Source organism: Apodemus sylvaticus, chromosome 2, assembly GCF_947179515.1.
Source record: "Apodemus sylvaticus chromosome 2, mApoSyl1.1, whole genome shotgun sequence".
NCBI lineage: Eukaryota > Metazoa > Chordata > Mammalia > Rodentia > Muridae > Apodemus > Apodemus sylvaticus.
The window spans coordinates 138,183,893-138,204,623 of NC_067473.1; the positions used below are offsets into that span (position 1 = coordinate 138,183,893).

The following is a 20,731-nucleotide window of genomic DNA, read 5'->3' on the forward strand; positions in this document are numbered from 1 at the left end:
TGTCGTAAACTTATAAAAGCTGTCGCAATTCAGCACTCGGGGTCCATAGTCTCCTGACCCTGCATGGTGCACGGCGGCTATGGAACCCAGAATTCTGGAAATAAAGAAATCCTCATGCTATTGCATCGAGACCGTTTCTCTTGAGTGATTTGGGTGTCGCCTTCCGGGGTGTAGGGTGCTGGGGCACCCTTGGTTTTTGGGGTCTTACAAAACCTCCAAAGTCTTTATTTTTCCTGTCACTGCCCTGACATGTAGCTCTAGGTTTAGACTATAAAATCTCCACAGCCCACACTCACATTTTGAAAACCCAAGAACAGTCAAAACCAAATTTGTGTTCTTTTCATCAGACCTATTGTCAACCAAGCCCTAGGTTGTAATCTCAGAATCTGAAAAGCCAAGATAGAAGGAAGGTGAGTTAGAGATAACCCTTCCCCAGTGCTATAGGAAGGGAGAGGCTGTCACAAAACAACAAAAGAAACACAGAAGCAGTCAGTAATTACTTCTTTCACTAGTTTCTCCATTTCATTCTCTGTCCTTTCAAGACCCAAACTGTATTCCTTGGGGACACAGATTATTTCCAAGTTTTATAGCTCTTGTCCCTGTCTCCCATTCTCAGCATACCTGATTCTTATGTGTGTCTTAAATGTAAGGATTTATGCTTCTGATTCTGCATCTACCCTTACTTAGTCTAGAGACCTGGGTTCCAGACCCAACTTGCAGTGAAACTGGACATTTTGGTAACCTCACCTCAAACCAAGTTATAACACAAGATCCTGATAATCCACCACACTTCTGATCCTTTTTTTCTGGTAATATTTATTCTAGCCAGGCTACCATCACTTCCTTACATACTTTTTAAACAAGACTAATTTTACAGAAGCAGTTTATTTCCACCTTTATTATAAAGTTCAAAAAGTAAAAAAGTCATCACTCACAAGGATTAACTACACACTCATCCTCTGCACATATTTTATATGTATATTTTTGAGTGGCCAGACACAAATTAGTGGTACAGCACTAATTTACTCCCAGAGGTTCCTGTGAAGATAGAAAAATGGAAACAAAGAAACGGAGCATAGTCAACTAAGGACACACAACTGTCATTCAGAGCAACAAAAAACAAAGCCCAGGATTGGCCAATGACTGTAGCCCTAAATGTAATGTAGGATTCCCAGCCCATTCCTTGGCATCCATAATATTGAGGGTGTGCCATGTGTGCTGGCTTTACTTCATGTATTTTGGCATTTCTTTACAGACTGTAACCCAGATGTTCTTCACGTATAGTGAGCGTTCTAGGTGTTTAATTACTTAGTGTATTCTAGGTGTTTCTTTGTTTTCAAGCACCACCCCCCTGAACATCATCCCTTTTATGGCTAGGTCTACATTTACTGCAGTAAAAGCTTGTTTTGTGTCAGATGTATATTTTTGAAGCCTCTTCTTTACTCAGCAGTGTTTGAACACGATGTCTTGCATTGAATTGACCTGATGAGTTATATTTTCTTTGAGATGAAGCTCACAATGCTTGTGTTCTTGAGCACAAGTTCTACTCTTCACTTGGTGTGGTCATATGGTCCATAGCCTTTGGAGAGGCTATGCTCTAGAAGTAATTAAAGGTGTATACTGGGTCTGGTCACTCAAAAAAAAAAAAAATCCTTCCAAACACAGTCCATGACTCTGTGAGATTGGCTACTCTGCAAACATCCAGAGTCCTTGACACTCCCAAGCTATAGGTAGCACTGAAGAAGCACTTTATTAAAATCCTGAGCTAGGGCTAGAGAGATGGGTCAGCAATTAAAAGTTTATACTGCACTTGCAGAGAGGTCTGGAGTTTGCTTCCCAGCACACACATGAGGATGCATAGAACCATCTTATGGCTCTGGCTTAAATGATCTGAGCCCTTCTGGCCTCTGAAGGCATCACACTCATATACATAAATATATAGTCAGACATAGCAACATACTTAGAAAAAAATCTTTGAAAACTCAAGTTGTTTTTTTTTTTTTTTTAACATTTTTGAATCTGTTATAAGCAGGCATTTTCACACACTGGAATAATGAGATAAGCCTGTCATCCCAGCATTTGAGAGGCAGAGACAGGAGGATAAAAGCAAGTCAGAGGCCAGATTGATCAACATAGTAAGTTACAGGCTAGGCAGGACTGCACAGTATGGTACTGTTTGCTGTTATTGTTTTCTTCTCCTAAAAAAGCATTGAAAAAATCATTAACATGTCGTCCAATTGTTCATAATTACTTTACAAAGACACACAGCAAGACTTTGAGTCCTGTGAAAAGAACAGAAAGTGTTGCAACTATTATCATGGTTATACACTCAATCATTTGTGGCTCAAATTATACAATATCCTCTAGCCTGATATGCCAAGTCCTGATAACAGTACCGTTATCCTCTGACCATGATTACAAAAATCTTTTCAACTGGCTTAATCATCTTACTTCTTATGTAGATAAGTGAGGATTCTCAGTAAACGAGCAAATATCATAGAGGGCAAGGCAACTGATTTTAGTTCACCCAACTAAAACAGTTCTCACTATGGAGAAATTACTGCCTAGGAAGTATATTCCCAGGTGGCATTTGGAAGGAGTTAACCTAGCCTCTCCAGGCTCCCTCCCATCTGACCAGCTGAGGAGCAGAGCTTGTGCATATCAAGGGACAATGTGTAGGATTGGATTCTCTCCTCTCACCATGTGGGTCTCTGACATTGAGCCAGGTCATCATGCTTGACAGCAAGAACCTTTACCTGTTGAGCTGTGTCACTAGTTGTTTTCTGAATGAGAAAGAGAGAGAGAGTGAGAGAGAGAGAGGGAGGGAGGGAAAGAGAGATTTAATGAGTAGAAAAAGATGAATCTTATTAAGAATCCTTCTCTAGTTTGGCTGAAAAAGAAACAAGAGCACACACACACACACACACACATACACACACACACACACCACACACACACACACACACACACACATACACACATACAGACACACACACACACACACACACACACATATATATATACACTCTTGATTATATATATATATACACATGCGGTATATATACTCATACTCATACATATACCGCATGTGTATATATATATATATATATATATATATATACTCATACATATACTGTATGTATATATATATATACTCATACATATACTGTATATATATATATATACTCATACATATACTGTATATATATATATATACTCATACATATACTGTATATATATATATATATATATATGCAGAGAGAGTCAAAATTATTAAGTGTTTCAGTATGCTAAAAGTTGAGCAACGTTTTCATGTCTTAGGATACACGACCTCGAGCTTTCCTTTCTAATCTCCTGGGCAAGACTCTAAGTAATCCTGAGGCTGGGTTTGGGATGTGGGAATAGAAAGAAAAAATAAGAGAAAGTTCTAGGCAACTTGAATCATTTGTCTGACCTAAGGGGCATTTTTTTTTTACAAGCTATTAATCATGAAACCACAGAGGTTTCTTTAGAAATGGTTGGGTACTCTCAGTTGATTATACAGATGAGTTTTTGAGAGGGGAAGTGCCATAGTCTACTATGGAAAAGCCCTCAGCCCCTCCACCTCATGTCTGGGTATTCTGCAGACCTTACTAACTCAGTGTTTATGAGACCTCAGTCATATGGTTCTGTGTACTTTGGTTTCCATTTTTCACATCTCAGTTATTTGACCATAAAACAAAGAACCTCTTGGAAATTCTGTGGGAAGTGTGCACTGGATGAGGCTAGATGGTGATCACAGAGGTCAGGAAATCTCTAGGTGATGATAAGCTAGCCTTCCTCTAACTGCCTTTAACTGCCCTGAAAGTGCCATCAAATGACTCATATCTTGGTACTGCAGTCTCTCTGGCTCTAGAATTCTGTGATCTATTATTTGGGACTGGCAACTCTAAGGAGGTGGATTTGATTTAGAGGACTGTGCAGCCTTAGCCCATCCAAGTTTGTACTTTCACTGCTTCAGTATTGATTTTGAATCTGACTCCTATTCAACAATAGGTTTCGAGCAAAAGGACTAATTAGCAAATTAACAGAACCCCTCAAATAAATCAGCCCTGCTGTGTTTTTAAACCAGCAGGTAATGGGAGAAGTTTAAACGGGAATCAACAGGGTTGAGTAATTAAGATTGTGTCAATACATTAGTCTGTGATACAGGGTTTAACTAGCTTCCCCTGGCTTTCCTCTGGTCAGAGGGTGAAGCTGTGGTGTCACACATGAAAGGTTCCCAATTTAGGCAAAAGTCAAAAGTCGCCTTCTGTGACTGAGCTTTCTGTGGCAGCTTTCAGGTGGACTCAGAGGGATCTTCTGATTTAAGAAGGCAAGGGGAGGGGGACAGAGGGGATAGAGGACTAAAACCCACAGTCCACTAAAAAAATGCACAACGCTGTGGTGTTCTGGTGAAACTGGGCTCAGGTGCAGGACAGTGTGCCAAGGTCATGGAGACTGCCCTGTGTAGGTGAATGGCTTGAATGGGTGGGGATGATTTTTACAACACCCATCAGGCTCAGACTGGTTGGGTCAGAATAGAGAAAATACAGTTTTCTTCTCTGCAGGCTTCTCACAAAGAGCCGGGACCTTCCAGAGCTCCCACAAATCCCAGAATTCCTCTTTATGAGCCACTGTGAAGCCATTTTTTTTTCCTGTGGATCTGCTGAAGTAACTGCAGGCTGGCTGCAGAGGGTGCTGATATCCAGTAGACACAGAAAGGAGATGTTTAAGCCTAGTCTCTTGGTGCCAGGGTGACCTTCCTTGAACAGTGTATTTGTTTCATTTTGTATATTGCTTTGAAGCTGGGGTGAATGAGTTAATATATAAAGTGCTTAGCGTCTGTGCAAGTCCACAGAAGCCAATCAATCCATGTTTGTGGTAATTATGATTGAGATTAATGCATTGTGTCAGAGCAAAGGCATTGAGTTAATTTCCCTAGATCCTCAAGGGAAAACCACAATTGTAGTGCTGCCTGAATCCTCAGGTCAGGTTACATAAATACCAGATATTCTGGGTATAAAGGAAGAAGGGGATCAGAAGTCACGGCTAATCCCATATCTCAATGATATGAGTTAAGATAAGCATTGCTTTGGGCTCCTGAGATGGCTTATTCCTACAAACCTGAAAACCTGCATTCAGAACCCACACGGAAGTCTGATACAGAAGTACAGGCATTTTTAATCCTGGCAAAATCCTACAGGAAGATGGGAAGATGAGATAGGAGAATCTGTAGAAGTCTGAGTGTGACCTGGCCAGATTTGAACAACTGCACAAAGACAAATGCTAGAACCAAGGTGCAAGGACTGTCCTGTGACTTCCACAATAGACTGAGCCGCATGTATGCCCACACACATACACTTATGAATCTTGGGTTTTAAACCCCGGACAGGCAGATGAGGCCTATTAAACATATTAAGTGGAACTGATCTCCAGTTTCTCCCAGCATCCCTCAGTCCCTACTAGTTACAAGGCATGGCTGGCACATACCATCCTCTACCATGAAGTTTCCAACTATGGACTGGGCTTCCCCTCCCCCAGAGGCTCTTCTCTCTATATAATCCAGACATTTTTCAACCTTCTTCTCCCTCCCTCTTTCTCCCTGTCTCTGCATGCGTGCGCTTTCTCTCTTTCTACTCACCTCCCCTGTCTCCCTCTCTGCATCTCCATTTCCCTAAGCTTCTCCTGTGAGATAAGTATATTTTCTTCCCCAGATCTGCCTCCAATAAGCCTGCCTTCATAGTCTCAGTTTAGCTTGAATTGGCTTGGTTTGATGGTGGAGAAAACCTATTAATGAACAACCACACACACACACACACACACACACACACACACACTGGAGTATCATACACATGCAGAGAGACACGAAATGAGTGACATGCACAACAGAAAGCATTTAGACAAAAACTGCCTGCAGAGGTCAATGTAAACACCTCCGTTTCTTGGCCTACATGGAGCCTGAGCAGGCCAAGAACTAGCAAAAGGTAACCTCTCTGCAGCAGTCAAAGCTCAAGCAAGGTCTATCTCCTAGCCTCAGTTTCTCTGCCTGGAACACAATAATTGGGATAAGAACATGAGGCAGCATTCACAGGTGTAAAGGCAATCTTGCTACTGGATACTAGGCCTGGGCCCAGAAAGCTACCAGGTTTGGGCAGGTCTCTCTCTCTCTCTCTCTCTCTCTCTCTCTCTCTCTCTCTCTGTCTGTCTCTCTCTCTCTCCCTCTCTTTCTCCCTCTCTCTCCCTCTCTCGCTCCCTCTCTCCCTCTCTCTCCCTCTCTCTCCCTCTCTCTCCCTCTCTCTCCCTCTCTCTCCCTCTCTCTCTTTTTCCCTGCCCCCTCTCTCTCTTTCTCTCTCTCTCTCTCCCCCTCTCTCCCCTCCCTCTCCCCCCATCTGTCTAGTAAGAAATGATATTTGGGGAGATATCCTAGATACTGTGAATAAATTTGCCTTGCACAGGGCCAGAGCCAGGGATAGAGTCCTTCCTCAGCCTAAGTTATTAAGCATGGAAGATCTGTTGGTATGGCCACCAAGAGAAGTGGCCATACCTGAAATTAAGAATAACATAAAATAAAATCTTTGGCAGTAGGGAAGAGAGTTTGAAAGCTTATTGCAACATTACCTTCAAGATGGTAGAACAACCAACAGAGCCAAGGTGCTCTGGCCTGAGGCTTACCAGGCAAGATTCAGCCAACCTTGAAACCACAAAAGCCTGAGTCAAAGAAACAGTTTGACTCAACTACTATGTCTGCCCAGCTGAAATCCCCCACTTGCAAAGAAAATTCCAAAGTGGCAGCTGTGACAGTGGCCTAAGTGGGGTTTTCCTTGTTGCTGGTGGCTCACCTATGTTTCTTTCCAAGCATCGCCCCCCCCCCCATCTTGACCCAGAGCTTCCCTTCTCTTATCTCGAAAAATTCTAAGTGGACATAATTCTTTTCGAAGCCCAGAGAAAGTGAAACTGACCCTTTCGTCTTCCCTATTCTGGTTTGTACCTTGTCTCACAACCGTTTGGGAATTCAAGAAGAAAGGGTGGGAACCGACAAGAGAGATAGAGAGAGGCAAACAGACAGACAGATGAAGAGGGGGCTGCTAGAAATCTATAGGCACAGAGGAAAGAAGGGGCCAGAGCTGGAGCTCGAGGTTCTTTGATAGACTGTGGATCATGAAAGAAACACGGTCAGTGATCTTCAAGAGAACCCCATCTCCTCCCAGCTCTTGAGTCTATAAGCTTCAGGTAGAGCTCAATTGTTTTGCACTTCTGACATGAACACCAAGTCAAAGAATAAAAGCCCTCCTTCCATCCAGCTCACAGGACTATGTGTTGCTGCTGTGGTAGTAATTATTTCATCTCAGTTGGGATATTTCTACCCTGCCTATGATCATTCAGTTTCCAGATAAAAAATGCACAACTTTTATACTTAGAATAAGACTTTAAATATCACTAGAGCTGGGCAGATATCTACCCCCTAAGCTATTAGTATATACTACCCTATCAATAACCCCTTGATGAGACTTGCCATCTTTTGCCTGGGCTGCTCTTATTCTGACTGTCCAGCCCTCATGGCCAGCTCTCCTAATCCCTTACCCCCTGACATCTTCTCATCTTTCCCTTGTTCTACCCTCCTCTCTACCTTCTCAATTTCTCTATAATCACGTAACTAAAAAAAAGTGCCTATTTCTAATCTCTCCAGTATTTGACTGCAATCATTTTTATTTAACCAATAGTTTTAAATAAAGGAACAATGTTTGTACAAACAAAAGCTGGTAAATATGAGATTTCTCTCTTAGGCCCAGAACTTCAGATAGAATATTTAGCAAATTTAGCATTACAATACATAACAACAGACCACAACTAAACATGCCATATTGGTTTTTTGCCTAGCTTGGACACCCACTCCAGGATATATCACACACACACACACACACACACACACACACTGTCTCACACCATAGCAGGAAAGTGAAGGCCAGGATCTCCTATGAGCATGTCTCTGTTGCTGAAGATTTGTCCCAGTAGATAGCAGCAGTCACCCTGTAGATGGTGACCACACTGCTGACTGAGCCATGTGAAAACTGGGGTGACTGAGCCTTGTTCTGCTCCCAGTGCTTGTAATGCCACTCATCTTAAGCCTAAAGAAAGTGTTTTATACTCATTTCTAAAAATACCAGGTCCTGAGTGGCAGATACAGTGTTCACTGAGAGTGGAACAAATTCATTGTTCACATAAAGCAATGGTTCTCAACCTTTATAATGCTATGACACTTTAATATAGTTCTTCATATTGTGGGTAACTCTCACCTGTAAAATTTTTTTACCGCCTTTTATAACTGAAATTTTGCTACTACTATGAATTGTAATGTAAATATCTGATATGCAAAATAGCTGATTTGTGACCTGAGAGGTGTTCACGACCCACAGGTTGACAACCACTATTGAGTCCAGTGCTTGGCAGTCTAACCTCTTACCAAGAAACAGTTCCGATCCTAACCAGGGTCACCACTGCAAATAAAGGCAGCCATCTTTCTCATTTCCAGGGGCGGCAGGATACACATCTAGAAACATTTGTTTCTGTCATTATTTATTTAACACTTAGTACCTGAATGTCACAGAGTAGAGGAGAAAAGATGACATGAGAAACAATATAGCTTCAGAGACCAGGGTCCAGAACAGGAAAGTTTTCAGGAAACAGGAGATAGCAGAGATAACAACAGAACAGAAGCTGGAACTTCAAGACTGAGAAGGAGAAAGACATTTGAAATTGGGAAGTACGGCTCTTAAAGCAGAAGCTAGCTGATAGAGGGCAATTGATAACAAGTACTGATAAAACAAAACTGCCACTATTGTTTATGAAGAAGAAGAAGAAGAAGAAGAAGAAGAAGAAGAAGAAGAAGAAGAAGAAGAAGAAGAAGAAGAAGAAGAAGAAGAAGAAGACCCATGATCTGAAAATCCCAGAGCAAGAAAGTAGATTCAAGGAAAATCTCAAGCAGATAGAGCAAGCTTCTTCACTGGCTGTACCGTTCACTGCTGTCTACATGTCCTGTGCCTATTGGACTGACCAAGGACCTTACCAATTAGAGCAGAAGCCACTTCCCCTACCCCAGCTCCCTACATCATCAATCCAACTTCCTCTGTGTCTCATTCTTTATGAAACAACCTCAGGCTATAATGGGTTAATTAGTTAATTTAAACTATTCTAATTTGCTAATTGGTTCATATGTCACTTATTTGGGGAAATTACACATTAATAGCTTCTTCTTGGTTATTTGACAATGACTAAGTCATTTAATGTCTCCAGGCTTCCATTTCCTTACCTTAATTAAAATAATGGGGTGAACATTATGTCAAAGGCATGGGTGATATTTCAGTTGGGCCCAATAGTGAACATCCAAGGGGGCTCCCACGGGCCACTTGTAAGGCAATATAGGAGAGAAGGAAAGGAGTTTGAAGGAAATGAACTTAACAGCAAAACTGCCTGATAGACTACAAGCTGAGCATAATTATTACTGCATTCTCCAGGGGTAGGGAAGAGCCATGCAAATTATCCCCGAGGGGCCTGGACTTCCTATTATGTTTATTAATCATCTTGATGAAAATGAAGAGTCTGCATTGATTAAATTCACTAATGATGCCAAACTGAGCAGGGGAGTAAATTCCAGAAAGGATGGATTTATAAGGTAAGCACTAATATTAATCAGGTTATCCGAATGAACTGGGTGGCAATGAATGAAATAGAATTTGCAGTAGCAAATAGCAATGAGGTGCACCTGGGGCAGGATATAAGAAGCCAGATCCAAGCCAGGAAGCTGTTATTTAGGTAATGGTAAGAGAGTGGGAGACTGGAAAGTTAAAAACAGGTATAAGATAAGCTCTCAAGAGGGCTAACAATCCTTTGGTGGTGAATACTGAAGAGTGGAGTGACAAGAGTGGCAGCCCTAGAAGGAACCAGGGAACAGTCACCTTACAGGTAAGGAAACTGATGCCCAGAAAGGTTAGCTGTTAAGTATTAGGTCAGAGTGGTAGAACCCAGACTGGCATGGTACATCACTCAGTCCCAGACATGTGGTGATAGAGATTATCACGCCTTCTTACAACCTGAGTTTATTCTCAGAATTCAGTCTCCAGACTGTACTCTGTTCTCTAACTTGATTCATTGAACCACAATTAGCAGAGCCATGGCTAAAGTCCAGATCTTCTGACTCTGTCTACTGCTGCTTCCTCACCCTAAAGCCTCAATAGTCAACACCGTCTAGAACTTCAGAACTCAAGCACTCAAAAAGCGTCGTTAAATTCTTAGCCGTGCATGACTCTGATCTTGATCCCTACCATATTTATCTGAAGTCTTTTGGTCAATATTAATATTTTTCTAAACTTGTTTATGTTGCAATGTTGGGACAACAATGAAAAACATCAGTAGTTTCAAACCAATGAGGTTTGTGTACTTGCGAAACAACATAAGCCATTTTGTAAAAGGAAACTCCCGACTACAAATAAACAAAGCTTCTGGACAACAGTAATTATCTCATTAAAAATTCCTGAGACTGATGAGTCTTGTTTCAATTTTAGGGCATAGAGTGAGTCTTATTTGTGCAAATGAAGCATTTTTGAGAGAGTTCCTATATGTACCTGGTCAGGGTCGTTTAGTTGGGTGTCCATCTGGGGAGAAAGGGAGGGAGAAGAAGACTCACCTCAGCAAAATTATGAAGTAGGTGAGTCCGTCCAACTTTCAGTTCCCTACATCTTCCTTTCAGTTCCTCTCCCCAGGAAATTAATGGTGCTGCTCTGAGCCTAGGTCCCATCCCCCAATGTTGTCAGGGCCATGGCACAGCACAAGGCAGTTTGGGTTGGGTATTGAATGACTGTTCAATTGGGGCAACTTTCTCCTGTAGGAGTTCAGGGCAGTATGATCAGCCAGATGTCTTACAGACCTAGCTCTGTGCTCCACCTCTGGATCCTTTCCACTGTTCTTGCTTCCCTGGAAATGTTCTTGATAAGCATCAGCTCTGACTCAGACCTCACAGGGCACAAGTCAGTGCCCAAGAATTTCCCATAGACTCACACTCTGTAGCCCAAGTGAATGAATTACTACTTTAGTAAATAATTTTAACATGTGTGTGCCTGAAAGAAATTTCTCCTTCGGTATGCTCTCTAAATTGCTCTGGAATATCCCAGAGATTTTGAGAGAGGTGATGTAACCAGCCTTAGCCACAAAGTTCTCGATGCCAATCTAATTTTAAGTACTGTTCAACATGTAGGGTCTTATCACACCAACCAGAGTGCTAAGAGACTGGGCCATGGGATAACTTAACCTAGTGTTCACCCCATCCCTGATGCTTGCAGAGGTAAACAAATGACCTAACCTTTCCAAATATACATCCTTATCTGAAGAATGAGTTTCTTGGTAGACTTAGCTAAGAGAATACATGAAAATCATCTAGGGTGCTCTTTTGCAAATGTCTACTTATACCAGTAACATTCTTTATCCAAGCAATACACCCCTCCATCCATAGTTGCTACCCATTCCATGTTATATTTCATGTATGGCACTCAGTCAATTTGATCATAAATAATAACAGGTGTAAAACCAACACATAGGCCCAAAAGATGCCTAAATTACTAGAACTGTATACTGTGTTAGGTAAAGGTTCAGGGATGGAACCAAGTTTCATAGACTCAAATATAATTTAATTTTAAAATCTTTTAAAAGGAAACAAATATATATACATTCACACCTGAGTATGGCAAAATGGCATTGATGAGGATCAGAGTAGTTCTTTCTAAGGGCTAGAGATGAGAAGCAAAAGAGGATGGATGTGTCTTAAAAGGTCAAAAGGTCTATCACACGATGGACTGCTTGGCATCTTGACTGAGCTGTGACATTAGGACTAAGCATGCATGAGATCCAAGATACACAAATAATGACACATTAAATCCATAAGCTCCGAGAAGGATGGAGGTTTTGCCAGTGTCTATAAAAAAATTTTTATAGTTTTAAAATTATACTGGAGATTTTTCAAGATGTTGCCATTGGGAGACGCTAGGTTAAAAGAAGACTGGATCTCCATTTCTTACCACAGCTTATGAATCTGCAATTCTCTGAAAATAAAAAAAATCAGCTTTAAATAATTAAGGGCTGAGGAGATGCCTCAGCAAGTAAGAGTGTGTGATGTGTACGCATAAGGGACTGGGTTCAAATTCCTCACACCCTTGTGAAAACCTGGGTGTGGCTGCCTGAGGACCTATAAACACAACACTGTTATGGGCAGAGGCTAGAGGACTTCTGGGGTTTACTAGATACCAGCCTAGCTCCAGGTTCAACAAGAGACCTGTCTTCAAGGGAACAAAGCAGAGAATGATAGAACAGAATATCCCATGTCTTCCTTTGTCTTCTGTGAGCACACAGAGTATCATACCTACACAAACACACACACCTCACTCATGCATGCACACAATATGGATGGAAGCACAATGAGAAAAATCTAAATAAAAGCAAGAATTGGGCACAATCAAATAGGCCTGGCAAGGGCTTGTGCTTGGGAGAAGGCGGGACAAGTAGGTTCCTAGGGCATCTGTGTCTAGTTGCAGACACAGTAGATGAATGGAAGATTAGGCAGAGTCAAAATGAAGCAATTCTAGACCTGAGCGAACATGTACACTTTCTGGGATTATCTGTTGCTGCTGCTCTTAAATATACAACAGGGACTCACCCACATAGATAGGTTGACTCCACTCGCCCCACCTCCCTGGCATTCTGCAAGGTGAGCTCACAGCTGCTCTCACTTGAATTGAATATGTAGAAACACCATCAATTTTTGAGATGAACTTATTGGTGATCAGGTTTTCCATCTAAATGGGAAAAATTAACACTATAATAATGCCTAGACACGCAATGTATGTAAAATATTAGCTTGACAGGTCACATGTAGGTAATGCAACTCATTATTTAGCAAGTAATCTAAAATCAATAGAGTATAGTCATGGGCTGATTCTACAGAGTTCCACTGTGATTTCTTGGTAGTTACCCCAAAGGAGAACGTGATCTTATAACTAAGATTAAAAAAAAAATGGTCTGTTGAAGGGTTAGGTGATGCTGTGTGGACAAATTAATGTTTCATGTGGAAAAATTGGAGTCAGCTCCAACAACACAAATAATCTCTGTTACCTTGCCCTTCCACATTGGTAAGTCACAATCATAAAAAGCATGTGGTTTTACCTATCCAGCCCTGCCCAATGGTCACAGCCTGCATGGGCTTTCCTTCTCTCTTGCTTGGACTGTCATAGCAGCTCATATCCTGTGTACACGTGCTCCCTGCCCACATCCAACTTTCACGCTTGCCAAAATTACCCTTCTATCCTGTAATCGCTACACTTCTCTATCACAAAAAATCCTTGGGTGCTGCTCATTGCCCATGACGGGGTTTTGATATAGACACTGTTTGGCTTTTAATAAAAACTTCACAAAGCCACTCTGAAATCCCGATGTAAAGTACAGGGTTACAAGTCTGAAGATCGACTTGTGTTCAGGCCAGCTCGGTCGCTACCACTTAGCTGCTTCGCATGCCTCTGGGTTATTCCTTTCCTCACACCCCTCCCAGGCACAGTGTGGTTGTGGACTGGTATGGGTCAGGAAGTGCTGATAGCAGTCTCTGATAAGATCAATGCGGACGGAGAGAGCACAGTTTAGAAACTGGGGGTAGTTGATCCTTTTTAACTGATTTTATGAAAGCGCTAACTTATGTTAGATTAGAAATTTACAAAAGAAAGCCAATCCTTCACAGAGGATATCCTCCAAGTTGCATTTAGCTCTAGTCTTCAAGGTTGTTTAGTCTCCTCTCTCCTCTGCATTATGTTGATATTTTCTATGATAGGGAGGGTCTGACTTTATTTACCTGAGTGGGAATTATCTTATATATTGATTTATCTTTATGTGAGCCACCAGCTTGGCAGGACACAGGAAAGCAATATGCCTCATGATTTGGCACATAATTTAAAATTAATGGGGCAAAGGATTTGGTTTATTCCAGACTACAAAACAAGGCCTTATCTCTCTTTAGTTACTAACCCTAGAAGCCAATTTGTAGATATTGGTTTAATTGTGTTTATTTTGTCTTTTTAAAGTATTTTTAGATGTATCTATTTATGTATGTGCACGTATGCCTCAGCACACTTGTGGAGGTGAGAGGATAAATTGAGGCAGTCCATTCGCTCTTTCCACCTTGGTTAGCACAGGAATTGAACTCGGGAAAGCATTGTAAAAAGTGCCTTTACCTTCTGAGCCATCTCACAGGCTCTTGATTTTTTTTCTATTTGGAACACATGAGGTAGAATCCTGACTTCTCAGCTTTGTTACTATAAGAAGCTGTTTACCTTGGAAGGGGTATGTGTGGTCAGGCACAAATTGCCAATTAAACAGTAAATATAATTATTTAACAGTTATTGTAGAAAATGTATAAAATCATGGGTGTAAGATATGCCCTCTGTACTGTTTTCAAATGTGCAGCAGAAATGATAAATAACCATGCTGTTGTGCAAGCAGACTGCAACACACTTTTCATCTTGCAAGACTGAGAACCTTCTGGCTGGGGGTATGTGTCATGCTCTGCATGCATGAGACCCTCTGTTCAGTTCCCCTCACCCAGTATTAAAAACCTTATAATCTGTCTGTTTCTATTAGACAATGGTCCCTCATTTTGCATCCCCCATTTCCTGGCAGCCATGATACTACCTTTTGTTTATATGTGGTTTTACTACCCTTGGCATCTCATTAAAGCCAGAATCATATCCTATCATCTACTATTTGTCCTTTGTGATCTGCTTATTTCACCTTGCTTGCTTGGGTTCATTCATATCACAGCATGTATCAGAATTTCCTTTCAAAGACTAGATAATGTCTCTTCGTTTGTGTGTGTGTGTGTGTGTGTGTGTGTGTGTGTGTGTGTGACATTTTGTTTTAGTACTCATATTCCCAGGCTTTGTCATTCAGATTGTTTGTTTTCAGGTAAGAGTCTTGCTTTGCAGTCTACACTAGCTTCAAATTTATGACATTCCTCCTATCTCAGCCTTTCTCTTGGGTGCTGGAATCATAGGTGTGTGCCACCAAGCCTGACTCTATTCATCTGTTAGTGGATATTGGGGCTGTTTCAGTTCTCAGCTATAGTGACTAAGACTGTTGTAATCATGGGGTCCAAGTACCCTTTTGAGACCCTGTTTTGAAGTCTTTTGCATGTATACCCATAAGTAGAATTATAGGCTCCTAGGATAATTCTAGCCTTTGGAAAACTTGATTTCCTCTCTTGCCCAGTAGTTGTATCATCTGTATTTTTGAAAAGTTTTTACAAATGAGTTTCATTTTATTCTTTGTATTATTTTGAACCCAAAGTATATTCTTTCAATATAAAAGTCATGTAACATTTGATTCATTTCTGTAATACCTGGAGCAGATGTAAATTATCATTGACTTTGCTAGTACGTAAAAACACCCAGAGCAGTCAATACTGAAACGTTTAAATCAACAGTTCTCAACCTATGAGTTGTGATCCCTTTGGCAAAGCTCTATGCTCAAAAATATGTCCATTACAATTCATAACAGTAGAAATACTACAGTTATGGAAATAACAGCAAAAATAACTTATAGCTAGGAGTTACCACAACATGAAAAATATCACAGCATTAGGAAGGTTGAGTACCACCATTTTAAATGTTCCACAAATAATGAATGCCTATCATGGAATACTGGAATAATATGAATAATTACCTGAACATAATCATTTTTTGTGTTGTAAATTTTCAATTCATAATTAAAGCAATGGCCTGGAAAGGCAGAAAGTGGTTTCTCCCATTGTATGTAGAGAGAATTGTTTTCAATTTCCACTGTGACATTCATTGGAGGATTCACTTGATCTAGGTAAGAGGAAGAGAGGTCAGTGGCAAGTCTTTGCAGTCAGTGATCAGAGCTGGCAGCCCCAACCCACCATTCTAAGATATGCTCTTGTCAAGGTTTACCGTCAGATCTATATCAACCAGTCCTAAAGCCACAGGAAGCAAGTAGCAGCTCATGAGATTCTTGGTATGGCTGTACCAAATAGACTTACACATATAGAGAACAGAAATCACTACAATGAAAGTAATTGATTGACTCCTTTCCCCCTCTCAGTTCATTGCAATGTTCATTCAACATCTCTTAAACTTTCTAAGATAGACTATGCTAATGGAGAGAACATGGACCATGTTGCCCCACCTCCATTTCCCAGCAGGGGCACAACTCTGGGTAAATCACTTCTCCTTTCTGGCTTCAGTGTTTATTTTTTGTTGTTGGTATTTTGTTTTCTTTGGATTGGTTTGGTGAGATAGAATAAGAAGCTTCTAAAGGCACATATTGAGCCAAATATGTCTTCACAGGAGTGAAGCACTTCCACACTAGGAGTAGGACATGAGTTTAGCTTCTCAGCACCCAGGTGAATACAGCTGTAACCTCAGAGCTGGTGGTAGCAGTTGGATGTTGCAAGATATTTGACTGTGTACTCAGTTAACCTCAAGATTGTGTTATTTACAGGGGAAAAAAACAAAGCCATGTCTAGTTGTAGTGTGGGTCAATCCTTAGCACATACCTTTAATCCCTCTGGCTGGGATACAGACATATCTTTAGTACACATCTTTGATCCCAAGCAATAATGGTAAAGTTAATTTACAGAAGGAAGAACCCATGTTTAAAAGTGGTGCAGGCAAAGTGACAAATCAGAGAAAGATCTTACAGAATAGGATATGCCCATGTTCTCACAAGAGGAGAGAGGAAAAGGTAGCTTCTTAAGAGAGTGGTGAAGAAAGAGAGGAGAGAAAGGAGGAGGAACTTTTACTTGGAGAGTTGTACAGAGACAGGGTGCAGAAAGAGAGCAAGCCAGACACAGGTGAGGACAGAATGAGAAGGAGTTAGAAGATAAAAATGGATTGCTAGAGTTAGTTTGAGGCAAAGCAGAGCAATTCAGGAGAGGAAAAAAAAAAAGAAGCCAGATTGAAATTTAGAGAAGAGTTTGAGCCCAAACAGCTGAGCTGACCAGCCAGCCCAGGAAAAAACTTGGAAGCGTGAGCTTGTTCAACAAGTCTCAGAGGGTGAAAACAGTCTAGACCTAGATTAGATTGCACAGAGGGTAGAAGCTTCTAGGGCTAGGACTAGCTTAGTCTAGCAGACTGAAGCAGTAAAACTCAGAGACAACAATTACTTTAGGAGAATAAAAGTTACTTTAACAGTTGGGTAGCAGAGATAGGTAGATCCTAGGCCTTCACTAGCTAGCCAGCCAGACTAGCCAAAATGACAAGTTCCAGATCCACTGAAGATTTCTGCTCCCCACAAAATAAAGTGGAAAAGCAATTGAAGAAGATATCTTGATGCTAATCATAGGCTTCTGAATGAACAAGCACAGCTGCATCAGTATGTGTACACTACACATACACATATGAGAGAGGAAGAAAGGGGTGGGAAAGGGAAGAGGAAGATGAAGGAGAGGAGAGGAGAGGAGAGGAGAGGCGAGGCGAGGCGAGGCGAGGCGAGGCGAGGAGAGGAGAGGAGAGGAGAGGAGAGGAGAGGAGAGATCTGTGGATATATTATTTAAAAGTCTAGAGACTGTGAAGGATCAATGATGATCAGAGAGGGTTAGCTTTGAAAGAAGACCAGATGATGGAAAACCTGGATACCTTTGGAGTGCCGAAGGACCATACTGTGGGGGAAAGGCTCAGATTAGTTCTGGGTACAGTCTATTACAAGACCCACAGACAGACATTTCAATAAAGCAGTCAGAACAGATGAGTGCTGCTATGACTTCTCTTAAGGAGTGAGCTTGCTTTTCATAGAGCAACCATTTTCTACCAGGGAGAACTTTACCTTCAAAAAGATATGTTTGAGTTGTGATTTGGTCACAACTCAGGGTAGGAGAACCAGTAGAAGATACAAGTTGGATAATTCATGGATAGGGGCCAAGAATGCCTCTAAATATCTAACTATGCCCAAGACAATCTCTTACATTCTTTATGTAGAGTTAAAGTTGGAAACCCTGCCTCAGTGGTTTTCCTATGTTGGTTAGTAGGTTATTTAACATTTGAAAGGTAGCAACACCCTTTCCTATGCCAAGTTTGTGCTATTCCATTATTCCCACCTTGGGATAAGTCTTCCTTACCAATGGCATGTGGACTGAACAGCTGGTCAAAGGGCTTGATTGCAGCATGCTTGCTTGAGCCATTAATGTGCACAGCCAGCTGTTCAAACCCTTTGCTGTTGATAAATGTCCTGGGAAACCAGCATGCAGTATTTCTGTTCAGTGCATCTCTGCTGTATTCTTGGCATTCTTCAGTCCGAACACCAAACCTAAATTGGAATACCCATGAGTTTTGATGAGGGAAGAGGAAGTGGATAATTTGCATAAGTAAAAATAGATACTGACCTGTAGTATAGGAAATACTGTGTGTCCTCAGGGGCATCCTTGCCAACAAGCCAGGTGCAACGAAGAGACACTTGGTATGGTCTTAAGTGGGTGTGGCTACTTATGACAGTGTTTGTGGTACAAGTTAAATTCATAACCGAGGTTCCAGAAGATCCTAGGGGACCACAAATACAAAGGACAAAACATTGCCTTGATGGTTTCTGAATTTTATGCTTTTTCTTGAGATACTATTGATTGTGAATGACCACAAGCATCCATTTATAGAAACTCATTTGCAAAGGGCAAATTTACTGAAGAAATGAAACTGGAGTTATAAAGCCTTGACATGAAAAACTTCTGAGATACTTTAGAAGCAGATATGGATACATGTCAGTGAGATGGATGTCTGAAAGTTCAAGTCTAGTGTCATATGTCCAACAACTTCAGCATTCTAGTGCTATATTTATCAATACCAGACTATCAGGCATTGCCCATATGATGCCTGGATTCCAGTTTTTCTTGCTGTAAATGAGAGGTTTTATCAAGGAAGCTCTCCAGATTCCCTTTCTTTTCTCAGTTATATGAGCTATTCCTTAGTATCCATGTTTCATGAATTACATGGATTACCACTCACGAGATGAATTTTGACAATACCCCAAGATCTTATCCTTACATTAGAGAGTCAGTGTCCAACAGGTTGCAAAAGTCTCCTTAACATGCCATGATTTAAAATCTGAGATTTCAAATGTTTCTTAGTACAAGATTTCCCAAAATTATGATACCCAAAGCACTCTGTCAAACAGACTTGCTGTTGTTTCTCAAAGAATCAAAAAAAAAGAATTTTGTGGACTAGGTCAGGAAGAACCTAAAGAGAAAAGCCTAAGTGAGAGAAGAGTTTTTATTTTTTCTGAAAACAGCTGTAGATTTTTTTTATCACTATCATAGAGTATCTTTCAATGGAAAGAGATGCTCCCATTGACACATAGAATCTGGAGACAGGAAACTGACTGGTCAGTTTGCCTTGTAACACACATATGCATATTATATATGATATATATGCATGTGTCTATACAATTAGGTTTCTATATCTATGGTAAGGGTTCCAGAACTTTCCCTCATGCTAAAAGCTTCAGATGTTTGGGTCTCTTATATGATGTAATCTTGCATATAACTTACACAGTATACAGTTTAATGAAAAAACTTTCTACATAACTTAGAATATTGAATATAAGTACTCTGGAAATAGTTGTTAGACTGTGTTATTTAGATAATAGTGGCATAAAACAATCTGTTCATGAGCAGTATGGATGCTTTAATGCTTTTGATCATTGAATCCATGAATATGGAGCCCATGGATGCAGGCCTTCCCCCTTCCCTCTGTGTGCACATGTATGCATGTATGCATCTGTCTAAGCATCCACACAGTCTATGTCATGTCAAAGCAGTTTTATGGTTCCAACCCACAAATATTCAGTGTGACTTTTCACTTGGTTAGTGGCATAAATTATGAATACTTGGTGTCAACATGCATCTTGGCTACTCAGGAAACAATTAGAACTACAGAAACTTAACACTGAAAGAAATATCATATAAAGGAAGTTCAGTTGTTCCTGAGAGATAGAAGAATGTCTTAATACCTGGCACACAATGACCCATATTTATACTCCTCTGTATTCACTGAAACACCCTCTTTACTTAGAGTTAAGCCTGTTGGCAACTCTTTGAAGAATTATGAGTTAATGCAAGCATCTATGTTGTCACCAACACAGTCTGGGGCTTTTGGCTAAGTGAGTTCCCAGGGTTTATTTTTTTAAAGATTTTGTTCTGCAGTTCTTGGTGTTATTAAGAAGTGGCAAAAGTCCCCTTGCTGAGTTGGGGACTTCTGGAAGGTGTTTGGGGATACATCTTTAAAAAGAGTTGGACCCTTGTCCTTGTACTGCCTCTGGTTTTGCTTCCTAGCTTTAGACATTTTCCACCTGCTTCTGGTATAATTCGCTGTGTTACACATGGCTGAAAAACTGATGCGCTGCAAGGTCATGGGTGGAAACCCCCACTGAAACTAGAAACCAAAACAGGTGAATTATCTTACATATTTGTTATAGTACAAAGAAAGCTAATTAATAATACAGGTGCAATCTTCTTCTCTGATTAAGTGAATAAGAAGGAGAAAGACTTGAAAAACAGCAATAGATGTTGGCGAAGATATATATGACTTAGGAATGTGGTTTATCCTAGGATCAGATGGTCTATTTCTTTTTTCCAATCTTGTGTCTATATTTGTCTGTGTTCAAATGTTTAATCAGAGCT

The 20,731-nt window shown here is 40.8% G+C and overlaps 1 protein-coding gene across 3 annotated transcripts in view; it reads right to left on the bottom strand.

The window, feature by feature from the left end:
• Positions 1-20,731, bottom strand: part of Il5ra (interleukin 5 receptor subunit alpha) — a 39,197-nt gene that overhangs the window by 10,362 nt on the left and 8,104 nt on the right. For all 3 annotated transcript variants that reach the window (XM_052174451.1, XM_052174450.1, XM_052174452.1), the window contains exons 6-9: positions 18,446-18,599; positions 18,182-18,369; positions 15,769-15,914; positions 12,722-12,860 (exon numbers count right to left, since the gene is read on the bottom strand). In XM_052174451.1, coding sequence (XP_052030411.1) covers positions 12,722-12,860; positions 15,769-15,914; positions 18,182-18,369; positions 18,446-18,599 — 627 coding nt within the window. The remainder of the gene's footprint in view (positions 1-12,721; positions 12,861-15,768; positions 15,915-18,181; positions 18,370-18,445; positions 18,600-20,731) is intronic.